Source organism: Triturus cristatus, chromosome 4_2 (genome assembly GCF_964204655.1).
Source record: "Triturus cristatus chromosome 4_2, aTriCri1.1, whole genome shotgun sequence".
NCBI classification, from domain to species: Eukaryota; Metazoa; Chordata; class Amphibia; order Caudata; family Salamandridae; genus Triturus; species Triturus cristatus.
The window spans coordinates 762,138,829-762,162,502 of NC_140586.1; the positions used below are offsets into that span (position 1 = coordinate 762,138,829).

General features: G+C 47.9%; 1 protein-coding gene across 2 annotated transcripts in view; it reads left to right on the plus strand.

Moving 5' to 3' along the window:
- The window catches only part of LOC146835003 (spermatogenesis-associated protein 6-like), a 352,234-nt gene that overhangs the window by 137,198 nt on the left and 191,362 nt on the right, over window positions 1-23,674 (plus strand). For both annotated transcript variants that reach the window (XM_085602664.1, XM_085602665.1), the window contains exon 6: window positions 831-1,015. In XM_085602664.1, coding sequence (XP_085458790.1) covers window positions 831-1,015 — 185 coding nt within the window. The remainder of the gene's footprint in view (window positions 1-830; window positions 1,016-23,674) is intronic.

Sequence of the window (23,674 nt, forward strand, 5' to 3'; positions counted from 1 at the left end):
AGACCCATTGCACAGATGAGGGCGGCAAGATGGAAGCAGAAGAAGCAAAGCGAGTCCCAGACGTGGAGGGGCTAGCAGAACCAGCCAGCTGTGTGCCAGTTGATGTCAGCCTAAACCTCATGTGTAGGACAAGAGGGCGGTCAAGTAGATCTTTGCATAGCTTGAATCGTAGGATAAGGATAAGGCATGGCGTGTAAATGGAGATCAGAGGAATCGAGTGAGCCAGATGGCTCTGGTCCGGCAGTACTCGCACAGCTATGGATGAAGCCCGACTGCCATTTTATTTTTGTCTAAAATGTGTTGCTACTGTTCCACTGGATTACAAATAAAAGTACAAAGGGTACAATGCATTTTCTTGTCTTTTCTGATATCAGTTTAGGGATTCGTAGTTAATTGCACAAGGCTATTAATACCTACAACATAACAGTACATAGAAAATGGACAGATTATGGCCCCTTGACCATTGTTTCCAAATCATCCATGACACTCCACCTAGTGGACATCTTGTGCCACTTCCCTATCTTCCACCATCTTCGTCCAAAGCTTCTTTCTGCGGAGTATTTAATGCACCACTAATATTCCTTCCGTTTTTAAGTAAATAATCTCATTCTAGGTGGTGCATCTTTAAAAATTAGGTCGATTTGTAATTTTGGGGAGTTCTTCTACCATGAACCAATGCCTGGATGCTGTTATTTATCAGTGTGTTTAAATTGTTTCGGGGAATAGTTCCGGATTTGCTCTTCCATATGCAGTAGGAAGATAACCAGCTCCCGATCCGCTCCTGCTGTCTGCTCTGCTCAAAACTTTGTTTTCTGTGTTTGTGTTAACAGATTATCACCAAGCCTCGCAGGGATGACCTTGACGGCTCTTTTGACAGCTCTGATGAGCGCCTGATAGCTGGGCCAGCTGGCAGGCAGTTCCATTCTGCTAGGTTGTTAATGACCCATTCAGCCCCCTCATCAGCTCAGAAAGATTCCCTAACTCCTGTCTTAAATCGATCTTCTCTTCGGGAAAGGTAATGTTGGCTCCAGTCTTCTCTTTTGTGAGATGGTGAATTGCTTCCACCTTGGCGCGAATTAACTGCAGTTTATTATTATTAGACGGCTGCGCTTTATTGCAAGGAAAGCGCTGGCAATAAATACAGCAGTGGCAGGACTACCTAGGAGTGTGAAGCTTGCAACAGCTGTCTGAAGGAGCTCTTCATGTATCGTTTATTTTGTTGGTTTGATGAAATGCATTTGCTTAAAATTGAAGCATTTGTCTACTGATGAGTTCGACATGGCGCTGTCACGATATGTGTCTTGCATATCGTAGTGGTAGATAAAAGCGCAAAGTCCTAAACGTAATGAAAACATGAAATCAAGCACTGGCATCATTTTGAGTTCAGACTAAAATATATATATTTTTAAAAGTTTGCTCCTGTGTAGAAAATAAAACAAAAGGCTCTTTTTTGTCTGTATACAATGCAGACGTAATAATGTAATGTGTGATGACTACTTTTGAGATGTAAAACCATCCTTCATGTTTTACCATGCAAGCTCTCCATAAGAGATGGAACGACACATCAAATATCCAATAGCATGATGTGAAAGTCATCCTGGGATGAGCCAAAGCCCACTGCATGTATTTGGCCACTTGGTTTTACTGGGCCCAGCATTGCTATCAGTCTTTCAAAATAGTTGGGTTTATTATCATCTTAACACACATTTTGTAGTTCCTTCTTACTTCATTCTCTGCTTTTGGTTCATGTAGATCTTAAAATATTTTCAAGTGCACACCTAGCCAGGCGGCTGTGGAGCTATTCACAAAAACATAAAGCCAAACAAAATATTGAATGTCAGGATGACTGCAGAAGTGTAACAAAAGGGGAAATAATCTTGGTTCAAGAATCGTTGATGCACTGTTTTTATAGAACCTACTTGTATATTGACTTGACTTTTACGAAGTTTAAAATAGCATTTTTTCTTTTGTAGCTTCACTGTCTTGAAAATGCATTTGCTGCTTTTTATTAGTCATTGTTCTCATTATGTAGTGTTTAAACTTGCCAGAATGGTGTTGAGTGATTTCTTTAATGTTTGTTTCTTAGTTGTAGACACTTTAATGTATTTGTTCATTTTATTTATTTACATTGTTTTTCTAAATTGCTGCTTTTCTAAACTGTATTAGAGAACTGCACAGCATTAACATAGAACTACATATGAGGTAATAAACTTACAAAGAACACCAAACGTAATCGGTATAGCATGAAATAAGAGGTTGACGGGTATGGTAGGTTAGAGAGACATTAGTGGGAAATGCCTGATACGTGGATAAAATAACATCTGGAAGAGAGGAGGCTGCTACATTTCAGTTCACTATGGGTCAGATTCAGTGGTGAGGAGTGAGGAAGAGAACAGCCTGATGTATCTTCAAACCAGTTGTCCAGTGAATGAGAAAGTGTTGAATCTTTTTCTGAAGGACAGAATGTCAGAATCTATTCTTAATTGGCTTCGAAGGGAGTGCCCGATTGTAGGAGCATAATCAGAAAGCGACTGTCTTTGAGCTTGAGATGCTCTGAATTTGGGGGGTTAGAACAAGAGGCAGTCTTTAGTGTGGGATTTTCCTGCACTGGCCAAGATGTTCAGTAGGGTAGCTGGGTCTGCAAGAGTGTAGTGCCTTAAAGGTGATAAAGCGGAGTTTGAAGTTGCACCTCTATTGGAAGACCATGAAGATACTTCAATATGGAGATAATATTTTCTTTTGCCCAGTGTTACACCTGGCATTTCTTGGCGTGGTTACCCCTCCCTCTTTGCCTCTACCTCCTCTATTTTTGATGCTGTGATGTATTTCGTTTTATTGGCTTAGATGCTTTGGGCACTTTGCCATTGCTGATCAGTATCGAAGTACAAGTGCTTCCTGTATAAAGCGTTATGGTAATTGGTTGTCCATAATTGGTATGTTTGTCTTACTAGTAAAGTGCACTATGTGTGCCAGGGCTGGTAATGCAAATGCTACTAGTGGGCCTGCAGCACTAATTGTGCCACCAACACAAGTAGCCCTAAAAAGAGATCTCAGGCCTGCCACTGCAGTGCCTGGGTGCAGTTTGTTAACTGCCTTGTTGTCCTGACAAGTGCACCCACTTGCCAGGCCTTACCCTTCCCTTTTTATGCACATCATACACCGCTATAGTAGGCCCAAGGTACCCCCCTGGGCAGTGTGCAGTGTATGTTAAAGGTAGGACATGTACTGAGGTGTGTACCATGTCCTGACAGTGAAATACTGCTAAATTTGTTTTTCACTGTTGCAAGGCCATCTTGCCTATAAGACAGAATGGGGAAGGCTGTGTCACATGTTCCCAGCCTTCCATCCCATAGGCATAAGATGGAGAGATGGAGTTTAGTGTGCCTGAACTCAGAATTTAATAACACATCTTTTTGTGAAGACGGTTTTTAAATTGTGTGTTTAGAAACCACGCTTTTAGAAGTGGCTGGTTTCTTGTCCTAACCATCCTGCATGCCTCCGCCTGGTTGTGTATTGACTATCTGGGTTTGAATGTGACAGGGTCTGGGAAGTGTCCTGACAACAGGGAGGAGTAGGTGAGACAGCAGCAGGCTGTCCTGCATTTGGTGTGGTGAGAAGAGTAGCCCCTTTGATGCGAAGAAGGCTGTGCTGCTGCCACAAAAGAATGGTTCCACCTCCTGCTGAGTGTCTGAGGCCCAGACCCTGATTATCAAAGAAAGAAGGTGTGCACTGGCAGGAAGACACCCAGGTCTGGTTTGGACCGAGCTCAGAGCCCCCTTAATACAAAGACTTCAAAGGCATTTAAGGGTATAAATGTGAGACCTGAAACCCCTAAAGTCAAGACTGAACTCAAGCCTGAAAAAGGATTGAAACTACTTTGTGATCAAGAGGAACCTCTGCCAAGGAAGAACAGCTGAAGAGACTGAGAAGAGAAGGACTGCCCTTGCTGTGTGTTCTGGGGCTGGCCTGCAGTTTGCTGATTTGACTTAGGAGAGAACACGGGACTTTGCTGTGTTCCCCTGCTTGAAAGGACTTTGCTGTGTACTGAGGTAACTTGTCTCCAAGGGCCCGAGAGGAGCTGGCTTCCTGTTGTGGAAACTCAGGAACATAAAAGTTTCCAAGTGTGTCTCAGCGACGCTGTGTGCGTATGCTTTTTGCAGCCAGAGACCTTCGTGAGAATTGCCCCTTGACCGTGTGGCCCAGAGCAGTCTTGCGTTCTACTTCGATCAACATCGTGACAAGAAGTGCTGTGATAGTTATTGCCATCGGCCTGGACCGTCGTCCCAAGGGGGAGCCGTGAGAAATCACTGCCACCGGCCCGAGCCTGTGTAGAAGTGAGATTCCTACCTGTCTCATTGGTGCAGGGACACCCTTTGTCTACAGTTTCAGTAAATGAGGATTGACACTGGAGTGGAACAAAACACAGGTTTATTATATCTCATGAGATGGCTCCGTCATACAGACACTACAAGTGCCTGAGAGGGAACGAACTAGAACTGTTTCAAACCTGCCTTTTATACATTTTGGGTACCATAGGAAGTCACCAGAAACCCCTTTGTCATGGTTACATCACACTTTACATAACCCTCCTATGGCATTTTTTTACTTAACGCTTACACAACCCCTTACACAACGCCTACATGCTGTACTGTGGAATCCTGATAAACCCCTACCCATTATTACTTGCCTTTACGATCTGCATTAGTACTTGCATTACAAACTGCATTATTACTTGCCTTTACGATCCGCATTAGTACTTGCATTACGAACTGCATTATTACTTGCTTTTACGCTCCACATTAGTACTTGCATTACGCACTGCATTATTAATTGCTTTACGAACCGCATTAGTACTTGCATTAAGGACTGTCTTATTTCTACATTACGAACTGCATTACAAACTGCATAGCATTGCATTAGGACTGCATTAGATTATCGTGAACTGCTCATTAATACCGCAAGAACCTAAAAGTGATTGTTGGCCTAATAACTGGACCGTGAAATATTACGAATACGCATATGCTGGATATTTTTATCGTTTGAACTCATCGTATTTCTTCTTGATAAAGATACCGCTATTTTCCTAAATCAATGTGGTGTCCATTTGTGGTGTTATCACTGTTACTGGGAGTATGGTTGCAAATACTTTACACATTGCCTTAGAGATAAGCCCGGCTGCTCGTGCCAAGCTACCGGGGGTGAGCAGGGGTTATCTAAAGGGGTGTCCCTCCTTTCCCTGACTAGAAGCAAGGGTCCCTATTTGGACTAAGGTACTTACCTCAGCCAACTAGAGACCCTCAGTTCTAACATTGGTGGTCAGCGGTTGGTATTTGAACTTGTATTTGCAACTGACTCACAGTGATTGGTGTACATCACTAGTTTTAGCATAGACAATGACACAACCACATATTGTGTTTTCTAATTCTTGGTTCTATTTTTGAGCGACCTTTAAGCCACACATCATGTCTCAAAGGAGTCAAGTAGCCAGTGAGGCTGCAGAATTGGAATTCAACATTGAGCCATTGCTTACCTACAAAGTAGATCAATTGAGGCAATTCTGCAGAGCTTTGGGATGTCTCATGAAAAGTAGCACCAAGAAGGAGGAGCTGCAAACAGGCTTGGGGGCCTGGTGGGAAGCCAAAGAGGCTGAGGAGACGGGTGATGTTGAGGTGGCCCAGGGAATGGACTTGGTCCACAGGATTTGCCGGTGGGAGGACCAGCGTCAGGGGCTGGTAGTAACCATTCAGGGAGAAGCTTTTCCCCAGAGGAGCTGGAGGAAAACCAAAGAGTCAGAGCGCATGAGTTGGAGGTTTTAAAACTTAAGGCTCAAGCAGAGGAGAAGAAGCTGCTCATTGAAAGTGAAAAGCGAGCAGAGGAGAGCAAGAAGGCTCTCACCTTGGAAGAGAAGAAGATTCTCCTAACTCATGAGTTAAGCATGAGGGAATTGGACATTAAGGCTAAACAGGTGGAGTCCAGTTCAAATGGTGGCAGCACACAACCAGTGCCAGCGGGTAAAGTGTACATTTACAAAGACTTAGTGCGAGATTACCAACGGGGTGATGATATTTATGCGTGGTTTACAGCATATGAGATCGCACTGAGGATGAATGAGGTGCCTGAGAAGCATTGGGGGCGAGTCTATGGAAACACGTTGAGGCTTCTGGGAGGGATGTTTTACCACCTTTAGAGATGGGGGGAACCCTGACCTACTCCAACATGAAGGAGGCTTTATGCCTCAGGTAGGGGCTCACTCCTGAACAGTACAGGCAGAAATTCAGGAACTTCAAGAAACTGGAATCCAGTACTTGGGTGGAGTGTGTGAATGCGTACATGCATGCACCGGATGCTTGGATGACGGGCAGCAAGGTAACTGATTTTAAGGGCTTATGCAATTTAATTAGTTGGGAGCACTTGAGTAGTCTGTGTGTTCCAGAGCTGCTCAAAAGAAGCAAGGGCCCCCCCTAATTTACTTCTAGGCCCAAGAGGAGGGGGGAAACAACAGCTAACGAACAACAAAACATCTTATCTAAACTATATTGCTTTGATGCGACCTATTTAGGTTCTGACATGCCAACAACCCAACATAATACAGAAAACCAAGTAATATCAGAGATAGTTTTATTATTCATTATATTGCATCTCTGACAATTATTATTTCATATATAAATAAAACATTTTTTGGTATGTGTTATTTTTCTTTCTTTTTTTGTTTTGTGTGTACATTTACTGAAAAAATACATACATATATACATGTGTCATTGTCTGTACATTTAATTGCTTTAACGTTTTAGCTAGTCCAGTATTAATTTCTTTAAAGAAAACATATGTATCACCCCACAACAATGTATCAACAAAATCATTCTCACCAATCAAACTCCTCTCATACAAACTCAATCATACATAAAAGAAGAAGAGATTCAGCCCTATGAGGGATCCCAAAAAGGTCTGGAGAGAACAAAGTTAGCTGATGGAAGATCTCGTACATCAGTTGCTTGTGATGACACTGTCTCTCAGGGGCCACTCCTCATGGGTATAGTGTTGGTCTACACTTGTTTCAGTAGTATAACCACCTTCCTCATACCAATGTTTATTTTAAAAATGGATCTCAAAACAACAAACGAGCTGGATTTATCTGTGGGGTAATAGAAGAATGATAATGGGTGAAGACATATATGGAATTGCTAATTAAAAAATTACTTTAAACCATCCCGTGCTCTTATTATTGTGCGTTGCATAACAGATTCATAATATGTACTCACTGTTTGTGGAGTTCCTTATCCCAAAGTGAGTAGCAAACCTATAGGTTTGTATCACATCTCTAGGATTCAGTGTCATAGGTGAGAATAGAAAGAATCAAGAGTGCATGTTGCGTAAAAACAATGTCAATAACACCTAAAAATCATGCCCCATCAGATACGATGGCATGCAAGGATTAATCGGCAGGACATGCAGAGAGAGAGAGTTTAGAAATCAGTACATAGCAACACCCGAAAAAGTGATAAAAAGAAGATGAAAGCACTGTCAAAAGCTATCGCAATTGAGTACAGAAAGTAAGTGGTGACTAAGTGTCCTCAGACTAGTTAAATGCCACAGTGAGATTATCTGTTGCTACTGAACCAGTGGGGGATAAATTCAATTTCGACAAATAAGACGTATAATCTGGAGAAGTGACTGCAATTGAAGGAACAGCGCACTGTCTGGTCAGGCGAACAAAATATTGTCTGAAGAATGGAAAAAACATTTTTAAGTTTATTTAAAAAAAGATTTTTTGTTTAGGCTTATAGACTATATCCAAATGTTGGTATCATGGGGATTCCAGAGCTGCGCCAGCACCTTTCAGACAGTAAGCTAACTGATCCTGGTAAGCTTGCTAAGGAGGTGGACCGCTGGACCAGCACCAGGGTCCACAAGGGGATTGGGGGTACCACTGCCAAAGGTGTACAGGGTCCCCAGCAGAAGGTGTGGGAGGACAAGGGTAACCACAAGGAGTTCTCTAAAGGGCCCCAAAGTAGTTCCGAGGCGAAGGAGTCCCAGTCCCCAAGGCTAAGAGGTCCTTAGCCCCCTAAAGGCAAGCGGGACCACAGAGGTCCTCCAACTTGGTATTTTTGTAAAGAGGTGGGTCACATTGCCGCTAAATGCCCCAAGAAACCACCTGCACCCACTGGTGCTCCAACACTGGGTTTAGTGAGTGTAGTGTTGGGGGAGGAATTGAGTCCTTGGGTTGGGGAGGAGCAAGCAGTTATGATCCTGGTCTCATTAGGAGATCAAGTGATGGTCCAAGAAGCCTCTCTGCCTGAGAACACTAGGAAGTACAGGCAGTGGGTGACCATCAATGGAGGCTCTAAGAGACACAGGAGCCAGTGTGACATCTGTCAGGTGTCAGTGAGTGTCTGAGGAGCAGGTAATTCCCAATGTACTTTACCCTGTAGTTGCAGCAGACAACTCCGTGCGTCTCTGCAAGGTGGCGCTAGTTCCCTTTGAGTGGGGGTGAGGGGGTCTCAGGGTCCTTGAAGGTCATTGTAATTCTGTCCATGCCTGTAGACTGTCTGCTAGGGAATGACCTGGAGAGTTCCCCCTGGAAGGAGGTGGAGCGCCATGCGCATTTGGAGATGTTGGGTCTGCCTGAGTGGACTTGTGTGACCACTCGGTCTATGGCAGCCAGTAAGGGTGTTCAAGAGGACCTGGAGCCTGAAACTGTGGACCAGGTGCCTGCCTTAAAGAGAGGAGGCAAGGGGCCCGGGAAACCAGCCCCCAACGTTTCCACAATGCAGGAGGAGGCAAACCTTGAGGAGGATGCCCTGGAGCCTACGGGGGAGCTGACCCAATGGCAGCAGGAGGAAGGGCCCTCCAGGGAGTAATTTTGTGAGGAGCAGAAAAAGTGCCCTTCTCTTGTAGGTTTGCGGCAACAGGCAGCAAACCAGGCAGCAGGTGATCAGTCCGGGTCACATTTGATTTACTGGGAGAATGATCTCCTATATAGCGAGCCTAAGGTTGCTGAGCCTGGGTCAGCCCGTGTGTTGGTGGTACCCCAGTGCTTCAGAGCCTTCCTACTGGGGTTGGCTCATGATGTACCTTTAGCAGGACATTTGGGACAGGACAAGACCTTTTTGAGAGGCTTGTCACCCACTTCTACTGGCCTCAAATGCGCAAGAGTTGTGATACTCATTGCAGGACCTGTCAGACTTGCCAGGCTCGTGGTAAGAGTGGGAGGAAGCGCAAGGCTCCTCTCCAACCTTACCCTGTAGTCAGCACCCCCTTTGAGAGGGTGGGCATTGACATTGTGGGGCCTCTGGATCCCAAGACAGCCATGGGTAACAGGTTCATCCTGGTCTTGAAGGACCATGCCACCCGGTACCCGGAAGCCATTCCTCTCCGTACGGTGACAGCCACCGTGGTGGGCCGGGCACTGATGGGCATTTTCTCCCGCGTGGGGTTCCCCAAAGAGGTGGTGTCAGACCAGGGTACTAATTTCCTATCTAGGTATATGAAATCTCTGTGGAAGGAGTGCTGTGTCACCTATAAGTCTCAACCAGCCCAAGGTAATGGGCTGGTTGAGAGATTTAACTGGACCCTGAAGGGCATGATTATGGGTCCTGAGGAACCCATGAGGCGTAAGTGGTACGTCCTCTTACCATGCCTGCTGTTTGCTTACAGAGAGGTGCCACAGAAGTCCTTGAGGTTCAGTCCCTTTGAGCTACTGTATGGTCACTCTGTAAGAGGACCCTTGAGTTTGGTGAAGGAGGGCTGAGAGAAATCCCCCAGGATTTGTATAGCTAGATGGTGGCCTTCAGGAACCAAACTAGGCGTTTCAGGCAACTCGCTCAGGCAAATCTGGAAGCCAGCCAGGAAGAAATTAAACGGTGGTATGACCAGAATGCCACTTTGGTCGAGTTTCAACCTGGGCAAAAAGTGTGGGTGATGGCACCAGTGGAGCCCTGCATGCTCCAGGATAAATGGACTGGGCCTTATGAGGTGGTGGAGCGCAGGAGCAAAGTGACCTACCTGGTTGACTTACAGTCTCCTAGGGACCCTCTGAGGGTCCTCCATGTGAACCGCCTCAAACCCCACTTTGAGAGGTCTGATGTGACCATGCTCTTGGCTACAGATGATGGGGCAGAAGAGGAGAGTGAACCTCTTCCTGACCTCCTGTCAGCCAGAGAAAAGGATGGGTCAGTGGATGGGGTGAACCTCTCGCCTACAGCACAGAACAGCAGAGGGACTGTCGCCAGGTGTTGGGTCAGTTCGCCTCCCTGTTCTGTAGTAGGGGATCTCTGTGTATAGTTATAATCTAGTGAATAGTCCTGCCCATGTGCGTGGACCCCGGAGCAATAAAAATAATCTCTTAAGTTGTCAAGCCATGCAGACCTGCATCTACACTTAAGAGAGAATTCAAAGACAGACAATGCAGCCTATATCCACAGGCTACACTGTCCAGTACTTCAACTAGAAAATTCCACCAACATCCACAAACAGCACTGCCTGCCCAGCTTTTTCCACAGAGAAAAAACCTGCCTCTACCAGCAAAAGCCTCTGGAATGATAGAGAGGGAGGAATGGACAGACAAGCCCCATAGGCTGCCATTATGTGGGTCAGAACAGGATACTGTGCCTTTAAGAAAACTTTCCAGAACTTTTCCAGTATCCCAGAATGCACAGCAGGTCCCTTTTACTTTCAGTTCTTTTTTCTGGCTCCTGCTAGCAGGACGCTGGAGCATTGAGCTCCCCTTTTCAAGGGTTTATTTGGTGATTTTGTCATTTTTCAAGTGTTTTAGTGTTGGGGGCTTCCTTCTGGTGTTGTCAACATGCCTGGCTTGTTTGACAAGTGCCCAGAGTGCGATAGGAAGAATGCTAAGTCAGACCCACACAGGGTGTGCATCGTCTGCCTTACCCAGTCCCATGTGCCGGAGGAGTGTGAAATCTGCCACTCGTTCTCAGCCAGGACCCTGAGAGAAAGATTGAAGATCAGGCTCCAAGTCCTGGTGGACAGAAGGCTGAAGGCACAAGGTGGGTCAGGAGGGGCTGATTCTGCCCATGCTGAGGCCTGTGGGGGGCTCCCCAGGGGCAGGAAAACCGGCAAACGTCCCCATTCTCCACCGACGTCGATGGGGTCGACTACGGCGTCGAGGGGGATGACTACGGTCTGTTCACCTTCTCCCCAGGGCTCTGGGGAGAAGCTACGTCTACGCTCAACATCGAGGGAGGTGAACAGGCCGCCATCGACGACTTCGTCACCGTCTTCGTCGACGCAGTCAACTTCGTCGTCGAGTCATCGACGTCGAGATCAGGCCCGGCGTCGGCGCTCACCGTCGAGGGGAGGTCGCCTGTCGCCGTCGAGGCACTCGCCGTTGAGGCGGCGTTCGCCGTCGAGGCGGCGTTCGCCGTCGAGGTGGCATTCGACGTCGAGGTGGCATTCGACGTCGAGGCGGTGTTCGTCGCGAAGAGGCGATCTACGTCGAAGAGGCGATCTACGTCCAGGAGGCGATCGACGTCGAGGAGACGATCGACGTCGAGGAGGCGATCGGCGTCAAGGAGGCGATCGACGTCGAGGAGGGATTCATCGACGTCGAGGCGGCGCAGGGGGCGCCCGGACACCAGGAGTCCCTCGGGGTCACGTAAAAGGATAACGGAGTCCCCGGGCTCGGGGTACTCAGTGGTGTATACGCCGCCTCCTCCTCCGCCACCACCACTGCCACCACCACCACTGCCTCCTCCTCCTCCTCCTCCTTCGGCTATTCCGCCTCGCAGGCCTTCGGGCCCACCCGTGGTTCCGACACGATCGGTCTCGTTGTCCAGGTATCCGACGCCGCTGCAGGGAACGCCTAGGCCGCGGCGCCAGGGTAAGCCACCGTCGCCGGGCCCGGCGAGGCCGGCGGACAGACCGAAGCCAAGGAGATCACGCTCCCGCTCCGGACGGAGAGGAAGATCGCGGAGCCGTGGGCGTTCGTCGTCAACATCGGGGCGACGCCGCAGGAGGCGCAGATCCAGATCACGCACTCGATCATCTGCCAGGGACTTCTCACCGACGCTGTCGGACTCGCCAGGGACGAGGGTGTCGTCGGTTGACGATCTAGTCTCCTTCCAGGAGGTACTACTGAGGGGTGCAGCCAAGTTGGGCATCACGGTGACGGTACCGACACCTACGACATCCGTGATATTCGAGATGCTGCACAAGAAGCACCTGTCTCGCCCCCTGCTGCCTCTAGTGCCGGGACTGGTGGAGCCCGCTATGGAGTTGTTCCTCACTCCGGCGGTGACGAAATCCGCCCCCTCCCGGCTCCTGAAGAAGTATCGGGCGCCGGACTCGGACCCGACCTTTTTGAGGATGGACCCGAAGCCGGATTCAGTCATTGTGACGGCGGCGAGGAAGCAGCATGCTACCACCCCTTCATCGACAGTTCCGCCCGACAAGGAGAGCCGATGGCTAGATTCGGCGGGCAGGAAGGTCTGTGGGACGGCTTCTACCACCATGAAGGCGGCAAGTGCCGGGGCTCTGTTGGGGCGTTACGACCGTGCCCTGTGGGAGTCTCTCCAGCAGTACGCGGTGCTGCTGCCTCGCGACAAGAAGGAGGACTTCTTGGAGACTTTGCGCGAGGGGATGCTGGTATCAAACCAGGTTATCAGTGCGGCAGCTGATGTGTCTCTGCTGGCGGCGCATGGGTATTGTCATGGCGTCCACCAACGACGTCACGCGTGGCTTCGCCTTACCTCGCTCAAGCCGGAGGCTCAACATAGAGTGACCAATCTGCCTTTCTCGGGGGAAACCCTGTTCGGCCAGCATGCGGACGACAAAATGGCCCGCATGAAGACGGAGGCAGAGACCCTGACGGCTGTCGGGTTGGAGAAGCCCGAGAAGAAGAAGCGCCCGTTCCAGAGACGGTTCGGGTCTGCGGGCAGAGGGCGTGGGCAGGCCTCGGGACAGCAGCAACACCAGCAGCAGCAGTTCCGGAAACCCTTCCAGAAACGCCAGAAGGGTAGAGGGGGCCAGCAGTCCGCTACTGCTACCAAGGGCCCGGCCGGGTCTCGGCCCTGAGCGTCTACTTCCCCTGCAACCGTTACCCACTCCAGTGGGGGGAAGCATTCAATTTTTTCTGGCAGAGTGGAGAAAAATTACTCAGGACAAGTGGGTGCTGAATATTGTTTGCAATGGATACAGTCTTCGGTTCATCAGGCCGCCTCCAGCGATTCCGCTGGTAAGCTCGCGGTATCAACTGCGAGAGCTCCAGGCGGAGGCAGACATCCTGTTACGGAAAAAGGCGGTGGAAGACGTACCTCTGTCTCAAAGGGGAAGAGGTCTGTACTCTCGGTTCTTCCTGGTTCGCAAGAAGGACAAGAACGAGTTCAGGCCCATTCTGGATTTGCGGCAAGCAAACAAATGGATTCGCAGAGAGAAGTTTCGTATGCTATCTTTGCATCAGATTTACCCTCAGCTGCAACGGGGAGACTGGCTCTGTGCCATAGACCTACAGGACGCGTACTTCCATGTGCCCATTGCACGGAAACACAGGAAGTTCCTACGATTCCAAGTCGGCGCCAATCATTATCAATACACAGTACTGCCATTCGGGCTAAAGTCTGCGCCCAGGACCTTCTTGAAGTGCATGGCAGTGGTAGCGGCGCACCTGCGGAGGAACAAGGTGTTTGTCTACCCGTACCTGGACGACTGGTTGATCAAGGCCTCATCTTTCTCGGAAGCGCAGGCGCACTTCCGGAGGACGTGCGCTCTCTTGAACAAGCTGGGGTTACACGTCAACATGTCCAAATCTGTCCCGACTACGGTCCAGTGCATACAGTACTTGAGGGCCTCCATCGATACACGGTCAGCAAGCGTGTCTCCTTCGGAGGAGAGACGGTTATCGCTCCTTCGGAAGGCTCAGGACCTCATGGCCGCTCCATCGACGACAGTGAGGAAGGTGTCTTCGCTGCTGGGGTCGATGGCCTCCTGTATCTTCCTCACTCCTCACGCACGGCTGCACATGAGACCACTGCAGGAGTGCTTGGAGGATCAGTGGGATCAGAGGACAGGTTCTTGGGACGACAAGATACGGCTGTCTCTACATGCTCTTCAGTCTCTGAAATGGTGGTGTTCGGCGGAAAATCTCCTCAGGGGGGTTCCCTTCCACAAGGACATTCCCAAGACGAGTATCGTGACGGATGCTTCTCTCCAAGGCTGGGGAGCGCACTCCGGAGACTTACAGATACAAGGAAAGTGGTCCCTGTTGGAGTCTACGTACCACATCAATTTCCTGGAACTCAGAGCCGTTTACTTGGCATTGAAGGCCTTCCATCCGTCCTTCCAGACCAACTCGCTGCTGATACAGACGGACAATACAACCACGATTTATTACCTCAACAAGCAGGGGGGGTCGAGATCGCGCACTCTGTCGCAGGAGGCGCAGGCGATCTGGCGCTGGCTTCTGGCCCGGGGACTGATGATCACGGCCACGCATCTGCCGGGGGTGCAGAATGTTCAGGCGGACGCACTGAGCAGACTGCTTTAGGAAAACCACGAATGGGTCATAAACGACGAGGTACTAGGAGAAGTCTTCGCAAGGTGGGGAACTCCAGACATAGATCTGTTCGCCACCGCCGAAAACAGCAAATGCCGAGACTTCGCATCCAGGTACTACCAGAAGGGGACGCTGGGGAATGCGCTATGGATCGACTGGTCGAACAGCTTTCTGTACGCTTTTCCACCCATTCCCCTGATTTCGGCTGTGCTCATCAAACTGTCAAAGTCCGGGGCGCGGATGATCCTGATTGCCCCGGAATGGCCCAGGCAGTGGTGGTTCCCGGACCTGCTTCACCGGCCTCTCCTTCCTCACATGCGGCTGCCGTGCAGGCCGGACATTCTTACAAAGTTCGGGGGGCGGATGGTGCATCCCAACCTCTCGTCTTTGAGTTTGGCGGCATGGCTCCTGAGATAGTGCAATATGGCCATTTGAATCTACCAGAAGATTGTATGGACATACTGAAGGAGGCTAAACGTCCTTCCACTAGGACTTCCTATGCTTACAAGTGGAAGAGATTCTGCATCTGGTGCAAATCCAAGAACTTTGACCCGACGACCTGTAAGGAAGATGTCATCCTTCCATATCTTTTACATTTGGCGCAGTCTGGCCTTAATTTCCACTCCATTAAGGTTCATGCTGCTTTGACTGCTTACAGGAAATGCCCTTCACAGACTTCCTTCTTTCAGATCCCTGTGGTCAAGGATTTTTTGGAAGGCTTGAAGAAGGTGTTCCCTCAGACTTCCCTCGCCTTCTTGGGAATTGAATGTGGTGCTGTCCAGATTGATGAAGGAGCCTTTTGAACCTATTCACAAGGCTTCGTTGCAGCACCTGTCCTGGAAGGCGGCGTTCCTAGTGGCCATTACATCAGCCCGCAGGGTGAGTGAACTTCAGGCGTTGTGTTGCCAAGAACCTTATACTGTATTTTATGCTGCTAAGGTTGTTATGCGTACTCACCCTAAATTTCTTCCTAAGGTTATATCTGATTTTCATGTCAACCAGAACATAACTTTACCTACGTTTTTTCAGAATCCCTCTTCTCCAGCGGAAAGGTCTCTACATTCCCTGGACGTTAGGAGGGTGTTGAAGTTTTATCTTGATAAGACCAAAGATATTCGTAGGTCAGACCAGTTGTTTATCAATTATGGATCAGTCAGGACCGGTCTTGCTACCTCCAAACAGTCCATCTCTCGGTGGATTGTGTCCTGTATACAATTGTGTTACCAAAAGGCTAATAAGACCTTAGGGGGTAAACCTAAGGCTCATTCCACCATGGGCAAAGCTACCAGGACTGCTTTGCTGAGTAATGTTCCGATTGCAGAAATCTGTCTGGACATGGATGCCAGGGCAGATGCTCAGGTTGGGCAGGCTTCGCTGCGAAATTTGTTCGCACAGTAGTGGTATTATTTTGTAATCTTCTCCACCGCCTTTTTGGTGTGGGGATGGGCTTGCCATTCTATTCACTAGATTATGACTATACACAGAGATACCCTACTACAGAAGGAGTAGATTCTTTTCTGTAACTCCAGTTCTGTAGTAGGGGTATCTCTGTTATAGTCATAAGCGCCCGCCCTCCTCCCCGGTGGAGAGATAAATGTTAACGTACGGAATGCTACAGGTCTGGCGTGCTACGCCTTCAAAAAGAACTGAAAGTAAAAGGGACCTGCTGTGCATTCTGGGATACTGGAAAAGTTCTGGAAAGTTTTCTTAAAGGCACAGTATCCTGTTCTGAGCCACATAATGGCAGCCTATGGGGCTTGTCTGTCCATTCCTCCCTCTCTATCATTCCAGAGGCTTTTGCTGGTAGAGGCAGGTTTTTTCTCTGTGGAAAAAGCTGGGCAGGCAGTGCTGTTTGTGGATGTTGGTGGAATTTTCTAGTTGAAGTACTGGACAGTGTAGCCAGTGGATATAGGCTGCATTATCTGTCTTTGAATTATCTCTTAAGTGTAGATGCAGGTCTGCATGGCTTGACAACTTAAGAGATTATTTTAATTGCTCCGGGGTCCACGCACATGGGCGGGACTATTCACTAGATTATGACTATAACAGAGATACCCCTACTACAAAACTGGAGTTACAGAAAAGAAACTACTCCTTCTCACTGACCCCAGGAGTCACCCATTGTTGCGTCCATGATTTGGACACTGGAGACAGCATGCCTGTAAAACAACAATTTTACAGAGTAGCTGATAAGTTCAGGGCCAGCATCAAGGAGGAGGTGTCCAAGATGCTGGCGCTTGGGGTAATTGAGCCATCCAGCAGCCCCTGTGCTAGCCCAGTGGTCCTTGTGCCAAAAGCTGCTGCGCCTGGTGCCACCCCAGAACTACGGTTCTGTGTGGATTACCGTGGGCTCAATGCGGTCACCAAGACTGACACTCACCCCATCCCCAGAGTTGATGAGCTTGTGGATCGGCTGGGAGCTGCCCAGTACCTCAGTACATTTGACTTAAAGTCTGGGTACTGGCAGATTGCCTTGCCAGAGGGGGCCAAAGAGAGGTCCGTGTTCTCAATACCAGAGGAGCACTACCAATTCAGGGTTATGCCCTTTGGGTTGAAGAACGCCCCTGCTACCTTCCAGAGACTGGTTAACGGGGAGCTGTGTGGGCTGAAGGAATTTAGCCCTACCTACCTGGATGACATTGCTGTGTTCAGCTTCAGTTGGGAGGAACATTTGCAACACCTCTTTGAAGTGTTGAAGGCCCTGCAGAGGGCAGTCCTCACTATCAAGGCAAGTAAGTGCCAGATAGGGCAGGGTTCTGTGGTGTACTTAGAACGCCAGGTAGGGAAAGGCCAGGTGGCGCCCCTACAGGCAAAAATGTATACCATTCTGGCTTGAGAACCCCCCAAGACCCAGACAGAGGTGACAGCCTTTTTAGGACTCACGGGGTATTACAGAGGGTTTGTAAAGGGGTATGGCACCATTGTTGCCCCCTTTACAGAACAGACTTTAAAGAAACAGCCCAAGAAGGTGATCTGGACTGATGCCTGCCAGACCTCTTTTGATGCCTAGAAAACTGCCATGTGCACGGCGCCCCTGCTCAAGGCGCATGATTTCTCCAAAGAGTTTGTGGTGCAGACGGATGCTTCAGAGCATGGTGTGGGAGCAGTACTCTCACAATTGAACGACGAGGGCTTGATGAAGATGAGGGGTGAGAACCCAAAACTATTGAGGTGGTCATCTCCCTACAGGGAATGGACTTTACGGTGGAACAGCGCCCTGGAACAGAACATGCCAATGTTGATGGTCTGTCCAGATTTCTCCGCCTCAGTGATGAGAACTCCCACGAGGGTGGGTAGTTCTCCCCACTTTTCAGCTAGGGGAGGACACGTGTTAGACCTGGCATTTCTTGGCGTGGTTACCCCTGACTTTTTGCCTCTACCTCCTCTATTTTTGATGCTGTGATAGATTTTGTTTTTGCTTTAGGTACTTTGCCACTTCTGATCAGTGTCAAAGTGTAAGTGCTCCCTGTATAAACTGTTATGGTAATTGGTTGTCCATAATTGGTATGTTTGTCTTACTAGTAAAGTCCCTAGTAAAGTGCACTATGTGTGCCAGGGCTGGTAATACAAAATGCTACTAGTGGGCCAGCAGCACTAATTGTTCCACCCACACAAGTAGCCCTAAAAAGAGATCTCAGGCCTGCCACTGCAGTGCCTGTGCGCAGTTTATTAACTGCCTGTTGTCCTGACAAGTGCACCCACTTGCCAGGCCTTACCCTTCCCTTTTTATGCACATCCAACACCCCTATAGTAGGCCCAAGGTACCCCACTGGGCAGGGTGCAGTGTATGTGAAAGGTAGGACATGTACTGAGGTGTGTACCATGACCTGACAGTGAAATACTGCTAAATTAGTTTTTCACTGTTTCAAGGCCATCTTGCCCATAGGACAGAATGGGGAAGGCTGTGTCACATGTTTCCAGCCTATCTTCCTATAGGCATAAGATGGAGGGATGGAGTTTAGTGTGCCTGAACTCAGAATTTAATAACACATCTTTTTGTGAAGATGGTTTTTAAATTGTGTGTTTAGAAACCATGCTTTTAGAAGATGCACCACCCGGAAATTTGGGGCCACGGAGCTCTGAATCACGGAGTCTCAATGTGGAGGCACCCATGGAGGATTGACAAGCCGGATGTGCGAGTGGAGGCCCATTGGTGGGCTTGAAACGTCTCGGACAGCGGCACACAACTGAGGCACACACTACAAGACCCACAAACCAACGCAGACTCATTTGAGTCGCCCATTGGAGGGCTCATATTTTTAAGTGGGAGGTGTGGCCTCTGTGCCAAAATGACTGTCGCGCCTCTGAAGAGTGCAATGAGCACGAAACGCGTCAGGCGTGGATCGACAGGCATGCTGTAAACTGGATCCTCATGAAGGTTGCTGCAGTGGATGTCAGAGTGCGTCTCCACAGGTGGGAACCTTGGAATATATGAATATATATATATATATATTATCTACTGGCGGTCGCCAGTAGATGGTTATAGTTAGGACCGTGTTTCCATAGAAAATCCGCAACATTCTATTTGGAATAACTTTGGTGCCGGTTGACGAATCCTCGTGAAATTTTCAAAATAGGTGGGGCGCTCCGCTCCGCTCCTATCCTGAAAGTCTCGGGGGGATTCGTCAAGCGGGGGCCGAGAAAAAAGGTGGGTCCCAAAACGCGTTTTCCCCATGCAATTTTCCATAGGGACCTTTAGTCCAAGGTACAGCCCGAACGGCTGAACAGAATTACTTGAAATTTGGCAGAGAGGTAGTCCTCAGGTCAGGGAAGTGCCTTTTGCAGGTCTGGTGTCAATCTGTTCAGTAGTTCCTGAGAAAATCAAAAGTAAAATCATATATATATGTGGGCGGAGCCTAACCACACATCTCATCCTGAGATCTGATTGGCTGTCAGCACTTCATCCAAGAAGTGTTGGCAGCCATCTTGGGACCAATATACATGATAGCACCTCATTAAAAAGCATTGCAGTTAATAGAAGGTTTTAAGACTTTAGTTACATTATAAATCATTTGTTGATGGTACCATACTAATTTTACGAATTGTTGTATGTTCTAAGGTGATTTCACCATGTGAAAAAGCCTTCTGCTGGGATATCATGATTGAGAGAAAAATATTTTCTCATGCCTTTCCCACAGAGGTTTGGAAGGTGATCTATAAGCTAAACTGAGAGCTTATTTTCTGTAAATTCACATTATCTTTCTCAGTCATGTGAGAATGAAGTCTGACATTCTCAGTAAAACATGTACATCCAACAAGGGCAGAGACTGTCAGTTGATTCCTTTGTGTTCTACTGCAGCTTCCCAGAGTGTTCCAAAGAACAACTAGAGCGCTAACAGTCCTACTTATGATAAACGTATGGCACACCTGAAGCCATCTTGCTTGGATTAAAGTGGTAACTCTTAAAACATTTAATTTAAAAAGGAACAAAATGAGGGGGTTCATTTTTCCATAAAAAGTATGATTAGTGCTGCAGAAAGAAAAATGAGGGAACATTTTGAGTGACTTCAGAAATCCTCTTCTATTTCATTAAAAAATTCTGACATGCAGACTGAAACATGCACTTTCAATACCAGCAGCAGTTTTCCCTGGTGAACAGTAGCTTTACTACAGTGATCTAATGAGCAAAAAGAGTGCTAACATTCTGAATTTATGGCAAATGTGTGACACATCTGAATGCCTTCTTGATGGAATCAAAGTAAAAAACTGAAAGTATTTCCTACTGAGGAGACTGCAGTAAATGAGGAAATTAGGAAACTTCATAACAAATAAGTCTCCCAAGATGGCCACCAGAGACAAAAGAGCCCAAATGTAGCCCAAATAACACCCAGAGGTAGCCCAAGTATAGCCCAATGACAGAATGTCCCAGAGTGTTCTTAAAAACAACTAGAGCGCTTACTGTCTTCATTATGACAAACGTATGGCACACTTGAAGCCATGTTGATTGGAATAAACTGGTAACACTTAAAACATTTAATTTAAAAGGAACACACTGAGGGGGTTCATTTTGCCATAGAAATTATGATTAATGCTGAAGAAAGAAAATGAGGGCACATTTTGAGTGACTTCTCAAATCCTCTTCTATTGCATTAAAAAATTCTGACATGCAGACTGAAACATGCACTTTTAATACCAGGAGCAGACTTCCATGGTGAACAGTAGTTTTTCTACAGTGATCTAATGAGCAACTAGAGTGCTAACTTTCAGAATTTATGGCAAATGTGTGACATATCTGAATACCTTCATGATGGAATCAAAGTAAAAAACTGAAAGCATTTCCTACTGAGGAGACTACAGTACATGAGGAAATTAGGAAACTTCATAACAAATAAATCTCCCAAGATGGCCACCGGAGACAAAAGAGCCCAAATGTAGCCCAAAATCACCCAGATGTAGCCCAAATATATCCCAATGACAGAAGTGTGCAAAACACTTATTATTTTGTGTTTTTGCAGTGTTATATAGTGCAGACTTGTCAGGTATTGGAGTGCTTTACATGAGCATTGGTTACATCACACAAGAACAAATTCATTTTGGTTGTAGACATGGGGAGACTAAGTGATTTGACCAGAATGTCGAGCTGAAGCAGAAACTCCAACCTGGTTCCCCAGTTGCAAAGTCTGCAGTTCTGGAAGTAACACCACATCCTCTCCCCTAAGTGCAACATTTAATCAAGTGGTCAACTGGATAAAAAAACATAAAGATAACAAATAATTTAAAAGTGCTTTGTCGCTATTTGAAAACTCAGAAAATATGTCCTTATTTTAGTCTTTTAGAGCACTAACCATAATTTTGATGCCAATAAGACCCTCTCATATATGTAATTTCTAAAGGAAATGCTCTAGGTATTACAGTTTTGATTACATCAAGATGACGTCAGGCGTTCCACACTTTTGTAATAAATATAGAATGTTAGCAATCTAGTTGTTCATTAGGATACTGTTGAGAGGCAGAGGCCAGGGGCACGGACTCTGAAAATTGAAGGCAGGTAGGAGGGTGCAAAGGCAACAATTTAACCACACTGAGCAGGCAGGAAGGGCCGTGGCAGCACAACAGACTATGGAGGGCAGTGGAAAGGGGGGCAGGGGCAACAAACCAACAATACAGGACTTGCAAGAGAGGCTGTGGCAATGTAATAGACCATTGTGGGCAGAAGGAAGAGGCAATGGTAGTACAACCATACATGCCAACAGACCCGATTCAGCCAGGAAACGTCCAATGTTTTTAAGCTCAAATGGGCTTTATTTGATCTGTCTCCTGTCTACAATCTCCTCTTTTTCAATGTAACTCAAAGGGGAAAATCAATACCCCAGTTTTTTTTCAAAATCTCCCTCTTACCAAGTTCAAAATGTTCGCAAGTATGGTACATTGGATCATGGAAGGGAATGGGGTAGGGACATGGACTTGGATAACAGAGGACAGGAGGGACATGGAGAGGTGCACCAAACTGACCCTGCAGGGCAGGCATCAGGGTTTGCAGCAGCACAATACACCACACAGGGCATGCGGGACGGGAGTGCAGCACAACAATCCATAGAAAGCAAGAGGGAGGGGACAGGACCATGCACATGGACAACAGAGAACAGAGGAGCAAGAGGCAATGGTAGCTAGCTGACCATAATGGACAGACAGGAGAGAAAGCTGCAGCATAACAGACCATAAAGGGCAGGAGGGACGGATCAGGGGCATTACAATGGAACAGACAAGCCAGGAGGGAGGGAAACAGAGGGCTGGGGGCAAGGGGGCAGGGCAGGAGCAGCAAGATAGCCATGGAGGTCAGGCAGGATGGACACTAGAAGCAAGACACACCATGAAGAGCAACAGTGAGACTGTGATGGCATACACACAGACCATGGAGGGAAGGTGGGAGGGGGTCAGGGGCAGCTAACTGACCACACAGGGAAGGTGGGAGGGGCCATGGCAGCACAGAAGACCATGCATGGCAAGTGGGAGGGTTAGTGGCAGCACAATGGCTATGATGGGCAAGAAGGAGGGTGCAGGGGCATGCACAAAGGACGATGGAGGATAGAAGGGAGGGTCAGGACATGTGCACAGACAAGAAAGTTCAGGGGAAGGGGCCTCACAACAGACCGCACGGGGCAGGCAGGAGGAGCAGTTGCAGCACAACAGACCAGGGAGGGCAGAAGGGTGTGGCAGTACAATGGACCATGTAGGACAGGAGGAAGAGGATAGGGGCATGGCATGTGGACAGGCAGGGTGGAGGTGGCAGGGACAGGTTACAGTCATCTGACAATGCTAGGCAGGTGGGAGGGGAGTGGCAGGTCCATGGAACATGGTGGGCAAAAAGGATGGAGCAGGGGCATGCACAAAGACATCGGAGGGCAGGGGGAAGGAGAATAAGGGCAGCAAGCTAAGCACAGAGTTTAAGCAGGAGGTCAATGATGGGGCATAGAATTGGGCAATGGAGGGCAGGAGGAGTGGACTGGTACTCATACTAAATTGAGGGCAGTGGCAGCACATCAGACCATGCATGGCAGGAGGGAGGAGGCTAGTCCATGGATTCACACAACAGAGGATAGGGAGGAGGGGGATGGGGCAGCAAGCTAACTGTTCAGAGAAGGCGGGTATTAGGAACTTTATTGTTTTTAAAACGTGTGTCTGTGCGAACTACTTAAAATATGAACAAGTATGCAGCATAATCTCACTTTTATTCAGGAAGAAGAGGACGTTTGTGACTGTGACTCCGGGCTCACTTGGCAGAAACACCCCCTGACCCTCCACCCCCTATCGCAAAATGTAATGCCCGTGAAAAGGGTAGGTGAACACAGTGTTATATAGAACATAGTCCTGAGAGCACGATTGAAAATGAAAACTAGATATAGTGTATGGTATAAACTATGCACCAAAAAGTGTGATATAAGATGAACCGGGCGTGAAATATAATATGCAATACATTGTGCGCAATGACAGATTCATTGGAGAGCGCGAGATAGCACAGACACTAGCGCGTGCTATGCGCCTTGGAGTGTAATATGCACAGGGCAGTGTTGTGTAACCTAACTAGTCTCTAAAGTTGTAATATAAAATATGTGCTGGGGAGTGTAACGTTGCATATGCACTGTGACAAAGATATGGATCCCAGATTGTAATATGTATGGCATAGCACTGTGTGTTATAACATAGGCATCGAGGAAGGCACGTTAGATT